At 44.6% G+C, this 16107-nt stretch overlaps 1 protein-coding gene across 1 annotated transcript in view; it reads left to right on the forward strand.

Moving 5' to 3' along the window:
- The window catches only part of arhgef9a (Cdc42 guanine nucleotide exchange factor (GEF) 9a), a 224866-nt gene that overhangs the window by 20411 nt on the left and 188348 nt on the right, over positions 1–16107 (forward strand). The window contains exon 3 of the mRNA XM_078412533.1: positions 6540–6670. Within this exon, the coding sequence (XP_078268659.1) occupies positions 6540–6670 (131 nt within the window). The remainder of the gene's footprint in view (positions 1–6539; positions 6671–16107) is intronic.

The raw sequence follows: 16107 nt of genomic DNA on the forward strand, positions 1-16107 counted from the left end.
CGAAGGGCCTGTTTTTACGCTGTATCTCTGAACTAAACTACACCAACTGTGTCTCCCACCACACTGTTCTACACAGGTAAACACGGCATCTGCCTGACAATGTATAGTTTCATCCATTTCTCTCGTCTAGGGGCCTTCAGTGGCATTTATATTTTCTGGAATATAGGTCAATATTTTTACATTTCCAACCTTTATTTTCTTACGTACTTTGCTTCGGAAAAGATTGCTGTTTTGGATTTATCTGTACGGATTTCCACTTTTGTTTTCCCTTTCTTTTAATTCAAAAACAATCATCTTGGGCGATTCCTGCTCCAATGCCTTGTGTGCGCAGGTCTGGATCATTAAATGATCATTAATGTCGTACTACGTCAGAAGCCGGGCTTCCTGTGTTACAATCCAGGGGCAGCTGCAAATCAGTCATGTTGAAATATTCACAGCAAACACGAAAAGGCACCTTTGCTTTTACACGCGAAAGTCAAAACCCAATTTTTTTGGTGGAAGAATGTTTAGACATTTAAAAATGCGAGTTATGTCAAGCAAAACCAAATGTACTCTTTACTTTTTCTGCACACAGACAGCATTGGAAATTGAATAAATAATGACTGCACAATCCTACAGTTTTTGAATCGCAATTCGCAGTGTCAGGGCAGAAGATCTCCCGGTTCATTTTCACTGCCTCTTTGCCCAAATTCTGCCGCATTTTGTAGTAGCCCTTGAAGAAGCTTTTGATACCAGTCTAAGAATAAATGCCAGGTTCTTAAGTACGTACAAAAAAAACTGTGAACACTTTGCAAACGAGTTTCATTGTTTACATAGTGTGGGAAAATAACTGCAGATGCTGGTACAAATCGAAGGTATCACAAAATGCTGGAGTAACTCAGCAGGTCAGGCAGCATCTAGGAGAGAAGGAATGGGTGACGTTTCGGGTCGAGACCCTTCTTCAGACTGACCCGAAACGTCAGCCATTCCTTCTCTCCTGAGATGCTGCCTGACCTGCTGAGCATTTTGTGATACCTTCACTGATTACATAGTCATAAGGAACTGCAGAAATGGACACAAAATGCTGGAGTAACTCAGCTGGTCACCCAGCATCTCAGGAGTAAAGGAATAGGTGATGTTTCAGGTCGGAACCCTTCTTCAGGTTGAAAGATAGAGAAGGCCAGAACAAAACAGGGCCGGCAACAGATGACCTCAGGAAGGGGAAGTCCATAATGGGCCATTGTTGGCTGGGGAAGATGTACTCACTCTTATAAGGGATATAAGGATGTGAACAGTGGATCTAGTAGCGCGATTAGGGTTTGGGAACTGCAGATGCTGGTTTACAAAGAAAAGACGTAAAACGCTGGCATAACTCAGCAGGTCAAGGAAACATATCTGGACAACATGGATAGATGACATTTCAGGTTGGGACCCTTCTTCAGTCTGAGTTATTCCAAACCTTTTGTACCTTTCATTGATTACATAGTCTTTTAGGAAACAAAGTTTTAAAAATGAAGGTTAACTGCATTAGAAATTGCACGAGGAACACTTTCACATTATGTTAAAGTGTTAATATAAATTTAGTGTGCTGTTGCTCTCAACAGCAACTGTAAACTGCATTTATATAGATACTGTAACAAAGTAAAAGTCTCCTAATTTGAGGAAGGAGGTCTCCTAATTTGAGGAAGGACGTCCTTGCTATTGAGACAGTGCAGCAAAGGTTCACGAGGTTAATCCCTGGGATGGAGGAAAGATTGGAAAGACGAGGCTTGTATTCACTGGAGTTTAGAAGGATGAGAGGGGATCTTATAGAGACGTATAAAATAATAAAAGGACTAGACAAGCTAGATGCAGGGAAAATGTTCCCAATGTTGGGGGCATCCACATCGATCATCAGTGCACTAGTTCAATGCTACTTCACGTACGCATCCTACACTGGGCTTAGATGCAGGAGCTCTTATAGTGCAGAAAAAAATCAACCAGACCAGATTTCAAAACCAGGGTTTAAATGAAAAGGCTTTTATTCAGCACTTGGGACTATTGTCCATGAATATATTTATACAGTTCTATAAGACATATCTATAATACACATACCGAATACATGAATATCTTTTATTTATTAATCACAAAACGCACAGTTCACAAGACATATACCCGAATACCCTTTTTGCTGAAAACTTAAAAACACACAGTTCCACGAGACATATATCCGAATACCTTCTTCGCTGAATTCTTGAAACACACACAGTTCCACAAAACATATACACGAATACCCTTTTACTTATGAATTCTTAAACACAGTTCTGCAGGACACGTACACGACTGTAAGATGGGGAACGCACGACGCATCGCAACCTTGACCAACACATATTTTAGTACACACCCAACGTTTATTCACAACCACCCTCCCCTCTACACTAAACTATGTCCAGGATATGTAGGATTTGGAGTGCATAACAGTATAACAGAGCTTTATTTGTCGTTCGGTACCGAAGTACCGAACGAAACTACACAGCAGTCATAGAAAAAAAAAAGAACACAAGACACATAACCCCAACACAAACGTCCATCACAGTGACTCCAAACACCCCCTCACTGTGATGGAGGCAACAAAACTTCCCCTCTCTTCCCCACGCCCACGGACAGACAGCTCGTCCCCGACCAACCCGCACAGTCCCCGCACCGGGCGCTGAAACGTCCCGCGGCCGACCGGGCGATGAAAGGCCCGCGACCAAGCCTTGCGCAGCTAAGTCCCGTGGTCGAGCCGCACCGGGCACTGTTAAGTCCGCAGTCCAGCGATGAAAAGCCCCGCAGTCGAGCTGCACCGGGCGGTGTTCAGCTCCGCAGCCGAGCTGCACCGGGCACTGTTAAGTCCGCAGTCGAGCCGCACCAGCGATGAAAAGCCCCGCAGCCGAGCTGCACCGGGATGTTAAGCCCCGTAGCCGAGCTGCACCGGGCACTGTTGAGTCCAGCGGCCAAGCCGCAGTGGGATGTAAAGTCCAGCGGCCGAGCCGCACCGGGGTGTAAAGTCCAGCGGCCGAGCCGCAGCGGGTGATGTTAGGCCCCGCAGCCGAGCCGCAGCCCGCGCCGTGAGGAAGAGAAAAGCCCCCCCCCCTCCCACACCCACACCCACCCCCACCCCCACCACCCCCTCCCACACATACACAACCAAAAAAATATACAAAAACCATCCCAACACCGACACTCAACAAAAAAAAGACGGACAGACTGCTAGTCAGCCGCTGCCGTTAGGCGCCGCCACCATGGGGCTATTACTGGGGTTACTGGCTGTTCGTTTGGCAGTATTTCTTCTCGAGTTGCGTGCCTGTTCCTCTCTCTTGCATCCGTTCTTCTTTCCGACTTTCTTCTTGACTGTGTCCGTCTTAACTTGCCTGCTTGCGTTCCCTGCAGGTTTTCTTCTCGAGTTGCCCTCAGTTCCGACTCCCCTCCGACTTAACTTTTTCACCCAAAAGTAGTGGCCAGTTATACTGTTTCTGACCCATCCTATCTCCCGCCAGATCTTGGAATCTCTTTGTTCAAAAAGATATGTATGAGGTTTTCTTCTGATCTGCGCTTATGTTCGGGGATACCGGGGATGGCCAGATGGTGTGAATTGGGATTTCATTGTGAGGTGATGGGTGTTAACTGGTTTCCCATCACCTACCAGGTAGTTTTCTATGGGCTATTGTGCCCCCTCACTGAGATGAACTGTTTAGGTCAGCTTGGGGCATTGTGAGTATGCTGATGTCAGCGCCCCAGTGTCTGGACTCCGACCTGGTTTCGTAGGTTTCTGCATGGCCAATACCCATCCTTTGTTCTGGCCGTGGCTTTGCAGAAAACCTAGAGACTGGGATGTAAGGTTTTTACCTTTTGTGGCTGGTCACGAGGTCCTGCGGCCATTTTAGGACCCACGGATTGTGACATCCTTTGTTAATCTGACCGCAGCCTTTCTCCGCTATCAGCCCCAGTCTCCCGTTTAAAATGTCCAAACTGCAGCTTTTTGGTATTGTGTTGCTTTCCAAATGAGGGAAAACTTCTCAAATCTTACAAGCAGAACAAAAGAATGTCCTTCAGTTCGTGGGAATAAGGAGCCAATTGTTTAGTTGTCATATGTACTGACAATAAAACAATTAAATTCTTACTTGCAGCAGCATAACAGGCTTGTAAACACAATACACACAGATAAAATATAATAAACAAAAATTCAGTAAATTAATTATCCCAATACATGGTGCAAAAAAGCCTTAAGTCCGTGGTGCAACCAAAGAGAGTCCACAGTTTATAATTAAAGTCCTGTTGAGTAATGTTCAAGAGCCTGATGATTGTTAGAAACCTGGACATTATAGTTTTCAGACCCCTACATTGTCTTCCAGATGGTGGGAGTGAAATGAGAGGGTGGCCAGGGTGGTGTGGGTCTTTGATGATGCTGGCTGCCTTTTTGAGGCCGTTTAAGGCAGGGGCCACAGTTTAAGAATAAGGGGTAGGCCATTTAGAACGGAGATGAGGAAAAACTTTTTCAGTCAGAGTTGTGAATCTGTGGAATTCTCTGCCTCAGAAGGCAGTGGAGGCCAATTCTCTGAATGCATTCAAGAGAGAGCTAGATAGAGCTCTTAAGGATAGCAGAGTCAGGGGGTATGGGGAGAAGGCAGGAACGGGGTACTGATTGAGAATGATCAGCCATGATCACATTGAATGGCGGTGCTGGCTCGAAGGGCCGAATGGCCTACTCCTGCACCTATTGTCTATTGTCTATTGTCTATTGTCTATTGTCTATTGCCTTCCTTTGGTGGGGAGGTTAGTGCCCGTGATTGACCGGGCAGTGTCCATCACATTTTGTAATCTCCATCGTTCCCGTGCATTCGAGTTGCTGAACCAAACCATGATGCAACCAGTCAATATTGTCAATATTTATTTTTTTAGTTTAGAGATACAGCATGGAAACAGGCCCTTTGGCCCACTGAGTACGCACCGACCAGCGATCCCCGCACACTAACACTATCCTACATACACTAAGGACAATTTACATTTACACAAAGCCAGTTAATCTACAAACCCTTATGTTTTTGGAGTGTGGGAGGAAGCCGAAGATCTCGGAGAAAACCCACGCAGGTCACAGGGAGAACGTACAAACTCCGTACAGACAAGCACCTGTAGTCAGGATCGAACCCGGGTCTCTAGTGCTGTAAGGCAGTAGCTCTACCACTGCGCCACCGTGCCACCCGAAAATATGCTCTCCACTGTACACCTGTTGAAGTTCAGGAGGATATTAGTCGATGCACCAAATCTCCTCACTCTTCCAAGAAATTAGGGAATTTGATGGTAGTTGGGGAAGATCTTGATTAATTTGAAATCTTTGAAATCAATGACATGCTCCAAATAGGATAGGAAAGGTTAGAGGAAGATGGGTCAAACACGGGCAGCTGGGATCTTACCTGGGACATCTTGGTCAGCATGGGCAAGTTGGACTGAAGGGCCTGTTTCCATGCTGTATGACTCTACGACTCTAAATTCTTATGGTATATGATCGCCAATGTTACATGAGTCTGATTTTGCAGGCCATTGCAGGTCACTAGACAGTCAAGCGTCTCCGATATGTTAAATCGCCTTGGCTGGGAGTGGCTGGAGTCAAGAGGCACCAAAGCTCGCTTATGTGCTGTCTACAAAGAGACTCATGGTATCATCCCCAGCAACATATCTCACTTCATTCAATCCAATACCCAGAAATTTACAAGACTGTCCTCAGGTCACTTCGTTTATAGTAGAATTAGAGCAAACAAAAATAGCTACCTACAGTCACTATATCCATGGACAATCCCAGAGTGGAACATCCTTCCCGACACTACCAGATGTGCACCAACCTTGTCACTCTTCAAGTCACAGCTCGACAACTTGGGCATGGATCATCTCACCAAACTTGCCCACATAAAAATCTAAATAACCCTCCTGCAACCAGTACCCATGCGAGCGAGACCTGCACAAGATAGCCCAGCTGTTGCCGGTTGTGCAGTAGAATGCAGAAAAGCAGGGAAAAGCAGAAACTATGGGCTCCTACAGATCCCTTCAATGGTGGGGAGGTCACCACCCGAAGTGATCTACAGTAGGCAAGCCTCAAGGAAGTGTCATCTGGCTACGATATAAAGTGGTTCCAAATCATTTGTGACGGGCCGTTATTCAGCATTCTAACACTGACATTAAAAAAAACATGCACGATAATTGGGGGTGTTGTGCAAATGAAATGGGAATGCTCCTCGGAAGTTGAACCTGGGTTACCTTTGCAAAATGTGTGTGACTATGTACAAAGTGAATGACACAATGGTTACAAAGTGGCAGGTTACATTTACTCAGCGTGGGTGACTCATGGAGGACGCCCTGTAGTGTCACAACAACAACAACAACAACAAAAAAATCATCAGATAATTAGTCGAGCTTTATCAGAAACAATTGTTTTTAATTACTTTTCCACCTCCAGTGAACAAACCAGATGAAGGTTGCTGGGCAACATAAGGTTGGAGTTGGTCACTCCTTGACATTTTGTATTACACATGCTTTTCCTCTTCCAGTTAATGATGCAGCTGGGATGGAGATGACAAGAATCCATGAAAGCACTGCAAGTATTAAAGACTATGTTGGTTTCTGCCGTGATGCAGGCAGGCCTCTGAAGCACGGTGCAGAACAGCTGCTGGTGAATAAGGTAAGAAGCGTTTCCTCAGAGAATTAGTTATCTGCTCCTGTCTGAGGGTTTGGGGGCTTCATTTAAATCGCAAACTGCCTGCAAGCATTTATCATGTTGCACATTCCACTGTTTGCATTTTACATCGAGGCCCTGAAGCTTTTTCCCATTACCTGACACTTCTCATCCCGCTGCGTCACAAGTCATTGTTCCCCATGACAGAATACAATGTAAGCCATCCACTGTTCTTAGAGTCATAGAGAAATATAAGTTTAGTTTTGGAGATGCAGCCTGGAAACAGGCCCTTCGGCCCACCAAGTCTGTGCCGACCAGTGTTCACCTATTCACTAGTTCTATCCTACACACTAGGGACCAATTACAGAAGCCAATTTTTGTTCAGTTTAGAGATACAACGCGGAAACAGGCCCTTCGGCCCACCGAGTCGGCGCCGACCAGCGATCCCCACACATTTACACTATCCCACACACAAGGGACAATTTACAATTTATCAAGCTAATTAATCTACAAACCTATATGTCTGTGGAGTGTGGGAGGAAACCGGAGCACCTGGAGAAAACCCACGAGGGTCAGTTGGAGACCATGCAAACTCTCAGAGCCATAGAGTCATACAACGTGGGTAGAGGCCCTTCGGCCCAACTTGCCCACATAGACCAACGTGCCCCATCTGCCCGAGTCCCACCTGCCTGTGTTTGGCCCATACCCCTCTAATCCTCCCTCATTCTTCCCTCATTTGTTTTTTTTGTTTGATGGTTAATGGAACAAACTTTCCTTTGGATGTCAACATTGTGGTTCGTTGCGGGCACCGGAGGAATGGCAGCTGGCTGACAAGGTGAGGTCTCTGCAGGGCACCCACAGTTTTCTCAGCTGCTCAGGGATGAGTTATCTCCAAGGAATGTAACTCACCAATTCACTGGGATCTTGCGATGAATGACAGACCAGACTTTGGACTCCAGTCTGATGACTTGGGATTCACTATATCTGCTGACAATTCCTTGGGACCATTCCGGGCAGGGAGAGAATGTAACCATTCTGTTCATAATGTGAGGAGGTATTCACAAGTGAAATATCGAATGAATAAACGAGCAGTTATGTAAATGCTTTGGAGGCATATAGATCACGCACAGGCAGAGGAGATTAGTTTATCTTGGCATCATGTCTGGTGGACATTCTGGGCTGAAGGGCCTGTTTCTGTGCTGTGTTGTTGTATGTGTAGGAAGGAACTACAGATGTTGGATTATGCCAAAGATAGACACAACATACTGCAGTAACTCAGCGGGTCAGGCAGCATCTCTGGAGAGAAGGAATGGGTGATGTTTCGGGTCGAGACCGTTCTTCAGACTTCAACAGGGTCTCGACCCGAAACGTCACCCATTCCTTCTCTCCAGGGATGCTGCCTGTCCCGCTGAGTTACTCCAGCATTTTATGTCTGACTGTTCTAAGTTGTATATCACTCTCAAATGCATTTGAAGCAAATTCCGTGTTCATGTCAAGTGTATTGTTACATACTTTCTTCCTCACTAATTGAATCTTTTCACTACGTTTTTCACTAAATTTTACAGACACCATCTCAAGATTAAGGATATTCCATTCACCAGCCTAAATATCGTTTACAACTACAATTTTAATTTCATTCATTAGTTACCATGGAGGAAGAAATGGAAAATTCTAATCAGCTAAAATATTTCCATTATTGATTTCACTGTGGCGGTTGCCACGAGAATATTATGTGAATGTTGGGAGGCAGGAGAAAGCTTGACCATGAAGTTTGAAGGAAGAAACTGCAGCTGCTGGTTACACCGAAGATAGACACAAAGTGCTGGAGGAACTCAGCGGGTCAGGCAGCATCTCTGGAGAAAAAAAGATGGGTGACATCTGAAGAAGGGTCCCGATCCGTTCCTCCTTCGGCAGAGGTGCTGCCAGACTGGCTGAGTTACTCCAGTACTCTGTGTCAATCTTGATGATAAAGTCGCCCTCCATTGAGAAGGCGTTTCTGCTATTCACTGGTGATCTTCACAATGGCAGTTGTTGAGATATCACCATCCAGCTGTTATTGGGCACACCGTTCAAATTTGTGGAAAAAGCTTTGAATTTGGTGAGGATATAGTTTACTTTAGTTTCGAGATACAGTATGGCAACAGGCCCTTCGGACCCACTGAGTCTGCGGTGATCATCAATCATCCATTCGGCCCAACTTGCCCACACCGATCAACAGGTCCCATCTACACTAGTCCCACCTGCCTGCATTTGGCCCATAACCCCCTAAACCTATCCTATCCATGTACTTGTCTAAATGTTTCTGAAATGTTGCGATAGTACCTGCTTCAACTACCTCCTCCGGCAGCTCATTCCATACACGCGCCACCTTTTGTGTAAAAGAAATGTTACTCCTCAGGTTCTTATTAAATGTTTCCCCCTTCACTTTAAACCTCTGTTCTCTGGTTCTCGATTCCCCTACTCTGGGAATGAGATTCTGTGCGTTTACCTGATCTATTCCTCTCATGATTTTCTACACCTCTGTAAGATCACCCCTCATTCTCCTACGCTCCAAGGAATAGAGTCTTAGCGTGCCCTAACCTCTCCATGTGGCTCAGACCTTCGAGTCCTGGCTACATCCTCGTAAATCTTCCCTGCACCCTTTCCAGCTTGGCACCATCTTTCCTCTAAGGTGGTGCCTAGGTTAATTGCAAATCCTTTAATTTTTTTTTGAGGATTTCAGTATGGAACATAGTGAAAAATGAAAAGGTTCTGTTTTTGAGTAAATGTTGAAATTCCTGCCAGTGCTCATATTCCACCTGAGATATGACCAATAGACAATAGACAATAGGTGCAGGAGTAGGCCATTCGGCCCTTCGAGCCAGCACCACCATTCAATGTGATCATGGCTGATCATTCACAATCGGTACCCCGTTCCTACCTTCTCCCCCCGTCCCTGCCTTCTCCCCATACCCCCTGACTCTGCTATCTTTAAGAGCTCTATCTAACTCTCTCTTGAAAGCATCCAGAGAATTGGCCTCCACTGCCTTCTGAGGTAGAGAATTCCACAGATTCACAACTCTCTGACTGAAAATGTTTTTCCTCATCTCCGTTCTAAATGGCCTACCCTTTATTCTTAAACCGTGGCCCCTGGTTCTGGACTCCCCCAACATTGGGAACATGTTTCCTGCCTCTAACGTGTCCAATCCCTTAATAATCTTATATGTTTCAATAAGATCCCCTCTCGTCATTCTAAATTCCAGCGTATACAAGCCTAGTCGCTCCAGTCTTGACCCGCTCGACCAGTTGGCGTCTGTGGAACATGCATCCTAAGAAGAGGGAGAGAGAGAAAATGAAGGCAAAAAAACCCAAATAGTCTATCAAAAAATGCCAGTGTCACGACATTGTTTTGGAAGTGGTAAATTAAAAATGCTTTACTTGTGGTGTAGGATCTCATGAATCACTCACACCAGTGTAACTCCTGATTTATTAAGGCCTGGCATCACTCAAGGTTTATTTTGCATACACCCCCATGTACTAGCGTTTATCCACTGTAGATTATTCGTGTAAATCTGTGGGAGATGGAATGAATCACTTCATAAAAAAGCATTTGCACCATTTGACATTGCACCTTATGGGAACGATATAGATCGAAGAGATTGTAGAAGTTGTGAAACTCTCACATTTTTGGAAGAGTTATTGCTGTTTGAAAGTGTTGGACCTTTTTTTAAATTATTTTGGCAAATCATCATTTAGAAATTTGCCTTTTGGCTGCTGTTCGGGCCTGCAATGGGTCCTGTGCATCCAAACCTGGAGCCCTGAGATCTGAGTATCATTGTATCAGTGAGCTGTCCCTTTGTGTTCATAAGTTCTCGGAGCAGAATTAGGCCATTTGGCCCATCAAGTCCACACCGCCATTCAATCATGGCCGATCTACCTTTCCATCTCCACCCCATCCTCCTGCCTTCTCCCCATAACTCCGTACAAGTCAAGAATCTATCAATCTCCGCCTTAAAAATATCAATTGACTTGGCCTCCACAGCCGTCTGTGGCAAAGAATTTCACAGATTCGCTGTCCTATTTCACTAAAGAAATTTCTCCTCATCACCTTTGTAAAGGTACGTCCTTTTATTCTGAGGCTCTTGCCTTTGGCTCTCAACACTCCCACCAGTGGAACCATCTTCTCCATATCCACTCTATCCAGGCCTTTCACTATTTGGTACGTTTCATAGAAAAATAGAAACATAGAAAATAGGTGCAGGAGTAGGCCTTCGAGCCAGCACCGCCATTCAATATATCATAGCTGATCATCCAAAATCAATACCCCGTTCCTGCATTCTCCCCATATCCCTTGATTCCCTTAGCCCTAAGAGCTATATCTAACTCTCTCTTGAATCCATGTTGAATTTCTATGAGGTCCCCACCTCATCCTTTTAAACTCCAGTGAGCACAATGCCATCAACGGTCATCATATGTGCCTCTGATGCCGTCTTGTTTGTTGAAAGAAGAAGACTATCAATACCTTTGTTTCACCAGCAGCTGAACTTACATCCTCGGGGATAAGGAATGGGAGGAAGAATGATTCTGTGCAAAGCATAGTTGAAGATTTATTTGATTGCCTGGTATCACCCAAGGCTCCCCAAAAAAGACACAAAGTGCTGGAGTGAATGCTGAACATGTGGAGATGCTTCAAAGGTCAAATCTACTTGCCATCATCGGCGGGGGAAGCAATCCCAAATTTTCCGATATCTCATTGATGTCAACTTAGTGAGTCAAGTCGCAACTCTGGAGAACATGCATAGTTGATGCTTCAGGCTGGGGCCCTTTTGCAGACTGATTGTGTTGGGCATTTGGGCGGAAAGAAAGCTAGAAGAGAGGAGGGGCAGGACAAAGCCTAGCAAGAAGGGTGGCGATACGAAACGTCACCTATCCATGTTCTCCAGAGATGCTGATCTTGAGATCCCACCTTCCCTAGCCAACAATGGGTCTATCAGGACACCACCCTGCCTGTGGTCATTTGTTGCCGGCCCTGATTTGTCCTGGTCCTTTCTCGCCTCCGGTTCTTCCCCCTCACCCCCTACTTACAATCTAAAGAAGAAGGGTCTCGAACCAAAACATCATCCATCCTTTTTCTCCAGAGATGCTGCCTGACCCGCTGAGTTATTCCAGCATTTGGTATCTACAGTATGCTGGTTGGCCCATTGAGTTACTCCAGCACTCTGTGTCTCTTTTTGTAAACCGGCATCTGCATCTTGTTTCACTTATGGCTTATCTTGCACACCCTCCTATGTACTGCCGTTTATCCATGGTAGATTGTTTGTGGAAATTCAGTGCCTAAGTGAAAGGTAGCGGAGTCAGGGGGTATGGGGAGAAGGCAGGAATGGGGTACTGATTGAGAATGATCAGCCATGATCACATTGAATGGCGGTGCTGGCTCGAAGGGCTGAATGGCCTCCTCCTGCACCTATGGTCTATTGTCTATTGTAGGAAGTGTGGGGGAGACAATACAATAGGTCAGATGCTGCCAAACTGGCCTTTAGAATTAAATGTAGAATTGAGATGGACTCTTTTGCTCCATTCCTCATTACATTCAGGGAATTTAAAATAAAGTCTATTTTGTGTGTGACCTCCAGTAGTGACCTTTAATTAATGCTATTAGGCTACTTGTCTGCTTAGTTACCCTGCCTAAAGCAGTTCCACAAGCATTAATTCTTCCATAAGCATAAATTGAATTAAATCAATATTATTGATGAACCCGTCAACATTAAATTGCTTCGTTAAAATAAAATTTAGTATATCAATTAATTTTGCAGAACAAATAGTTCTATTTTAAAAGTCCCATTGTGCAGATGCTCATTTTATAAAGCACTATTTAAACCTGCCGGAGGTGTACTACATTTATTTTGTATGAGGGACCAGGAGAAAGATTTCACAAAGAGAAAAGTGCAATAAATGCAAAATCTATGATTCTTGTAGCATCGGTTAAATAACTTTTTCTGGTGTCGTGATTGTTGTGTAGGAAATTGTGGCATCATATCATAAGATGGATTGGATGAGTAATGCTATTTGGCTCATCTACAATATCATGTTTTCCATGGTTCAGTGGGTAGCACTCCTGTCTCTGAATCAGAAGGTTATGGGTTCAAGTCTACTCTATGAACCAGGCAGAGAAAAAAAAATCCTCTGCTGTCGTTCCAAGGCAGTTTGATCAGTACAGGTGTCAGAGGTTATAGAGAGAAGGCAGGAGAATGGGGTTAAGAGGGAGAGATCGATCAGCCATGATGGAATGGAGGAGTAGACTTGGTGGGCTGAATGGCCTAATTCTAAGTCTGAAGAAGAGTCTCGACCCGAAACGTCACCCATTCCTTCTCTCCCGAGATGCTGCCTGACCTGCTAAGTTACTCCAGCATTTTGTGAATAAATTGGCCTAATTCTACTCCTGTCACGATACGATAGAACTTTATTTATCCCAGGAGGGAAATTGATCTGCTAACAGATACGTGCTCTTTCTCCCTCTGTGCCTACGTCAACCATCAATCACCTATGTAGGAAGGAACTGCAGATGCCGTTTTAAACCGAAGATACCCACAAATTGCTGGAGTAACTCAGCGGGAAAGGCAGCATCTCTGGAGAAAAGGAAAGGGGGACCTTTTGGGTCGAGACCCTTCTTCAGACTAGTCTGGGGAAATGGGAGATATAGACAATGATATAGAGAGATATAGAACAAATGAATGAAAGATATGCAAAAAAAATGAATGATAATAAAGGAAACAGGTCATTGTTAGCTGTTTGCCAGGTGAGAACGGGAACCTGGTGCGACTTGGGTGGAGGAGGGATTGAGAGAGAGAGAGTGCAGGGGTTTCTTGAAGTTAGAGAAATCAATACTGGTTCGATGTTATCCCATTTTTGCATCCTATACGCCTGGGGACCATTTACAGAGGGCAATTCACCTACATACCTGAACGTCTTTGGGATGTGGAAGGAAAGCAGAGGATCCAAACAAAACCCACAGGGTCACAGGGAGAACGTACAAACTCTGCACAGACAGCATCCGTAGTCAGGATTGAACCTGGGTCTCTGGTGCAATGAGGGAGCAGCTCTGCCACTACGCCACCGTGCCGCCCACTGTGTTCCGTGTTCCATGTTCCTCTTCCGTGTGCGTAAGCCGTTGGATCGAGCTGGACATCCGAGTCTTATTTAGGCTCCGCGACACACACACAGCTGCAGAAAGTTAATATTTTTGTTGTGAACTGCTGCCATTAAGATAGAATGAAAATTTCTCCTCATCAACCAAGATTTAGGGCCATATTCCAAGAGAGCAGGAATAATAGGGCATTTTTCTTTCTGAATTACAAATTGAGTGATGGTGAATTGTCAATTCATATTAAGCTTTGTATGATCCTACTTCATTTGTCAAACTGCTTTATCCCAGTGCGGCCTTTGGTTATAGAAGAAGGAGATTGCCTTCCATTTCTTTTAATGATGTGCAACTTCAAAGTGCTTCCCCAGTGCAAGCGGAGAAGAGATGGATGACTGCCTGGTATCATTGTCTCCCCCTCTCGGGATAAATGTGTTTCAATGGCTCCCTGTAATAGGATAGGAGAGTGCCCGATAATTATAGGTAGTTACACAGACTTGTATGTTATCTGAGATGCTCTCTGTCGTAATTATGGGGTGAATAGATGATGTGTTATTAATTCATCCTCAGAGATATGCCCATTATCCTTGTCAGCCACTCTGCCTGCATGCAGTCCTTCAAATGAGAAGTACATGAGAGGAGACAGCTTGATGGATTTCTACATGTAGCCTCTCTGAACTCCTCTCCCCAACAGATTGCTGTACATTGGGTCCCAATGTGCCCGTAATCTTCATTTGAGGTTATTCATTACGAAAACTATATCTGAGTTTAGGACAGTGAAATGATGAGTAGGTTGCCACTAGAGAGAGCCCTTGAATGGCTCTGCTTTCCATGGTCTTATACGGATTATACAACGCCGTACAGATGCGAAGAAATGAAGCAATTGAGATATTGAGCAAAGGAACATTTGGAGATAAGGCAACCATTATCATACAGGCACCATACCAAGATAGGCACAAAAAGCTGGAGTAACTCAGCGGGTCAGACAGCATCTCTGGAGAAAAGGAATGGGTGACGTTTTGGATTGAGACCTTAAACGTCATCTATTATTTTTCTCCAGAGATGCTTTCTGACCTGCTGAGTTACTCCAGCTTTTTGTGTCTATCTTCAGTTTAAACCAGCATCCGCAGTTCCTTCCTACACATTGCCGGACGATGTTGATTCCTAATAGTTTGAGAGTCTCCTTGTGAAGCACCTTGAAGCTTTTACTGTTGTAGTGGTACTACTGCATATGAACCTATCATAGTTTCATGTGCCTGATATTGAAATATTGAACCGCATTTGCGAACAGGCACTTTATTCAAATCTCTTGTCTCCATCTCTGGAGCAACCATCAAGGTGACCTTGTACTCAACAGTGCCCTCCTTGTTATAATTCTGATAACTCTACATCATCCTTTGTCTTGCACGTTTTCGGTGTTGTTACCCAACCACTTTGTCATTAGTTCATAAGCGATAGGAGCAGAATAAGGCCATTCGGCCCATCAAGTCCACTCCGCCATTCAATCATGGCTGATCTATCTCTCCCTCCTAACCCCATTCTCCTGCCTTCTCCCCATAACTCCCGACAACCGTACTAGACAAGAATTTATGTAAATTTCTGTCTGATGGGAGATGGATAGAAATGGCAAGTACTGACAAAACTATGTCTAATGGTTACTTAACAAAAAGTATCCATGCCAAGCCCTCAGTTCCTCATTTTTCTTGAATATTTTGAGCAACAACTGGAATGAAACGCATTTCTACAGGAAAGCTGTTGGAAAATGCAAGCTTTAGTATCTTTTTGCACATTTTAGCATGCTGGAGACACGATGGCCTGCAAAAAGCAAATCAAGATCGACACAAAATGCTGGAGTAACTTAGCGGGTCAGGCAGCATCTCTGGAGAGAAGGAATGGGTGATGTTTCGGGTTGAAACCCTTTTTTAGACTGAGAGTCGGGAGGGTGAGAAACTTGATCTTTCCCTCGTCTGAAGAAGGGTTTCGACCTGAAACGTCACCTACTCTTTTTCTCCAGAGGTGCTGCCTGACCCGCTGAGTTACTCCAGCATTTTGTGTTTATCTTCAGTGCAAACCAGCATCTGCAGTTCCTTTGAACACAAATACCAAATCAGGTGGGTTGTTACAACCACTAATTGGTTGAGGACTGCAAGTATACAAATATTGGAGAAATATAACCAAGTCTATTGCATTTACAGTCTGGATCCTCACAGTTAAACACTCCTTAACTTTCTGAGCCAGATTCCCCTCAGCCATTTCCCGTCTCAAAAATTAATTATTCAAATATTTAAACAGCCAATTTTGAGAAGTCGTATTGTGAACTTAGATT

This window comes from Rhinoraja longicauda, chromosome 15 (genome assembly GCF_053455715.1).
Source record: "Rhinoraja longicauda isolate Sanriku21f chromosome 15, sRhiLon1.1, whole genome shotgun sequence".
NCBI lineage: Eukaryota > Metazoa > Chordata > Chondrichthyes > Rajiformes > Arhynchobatidae > Rhinoraja > Rhinoraja longicauda.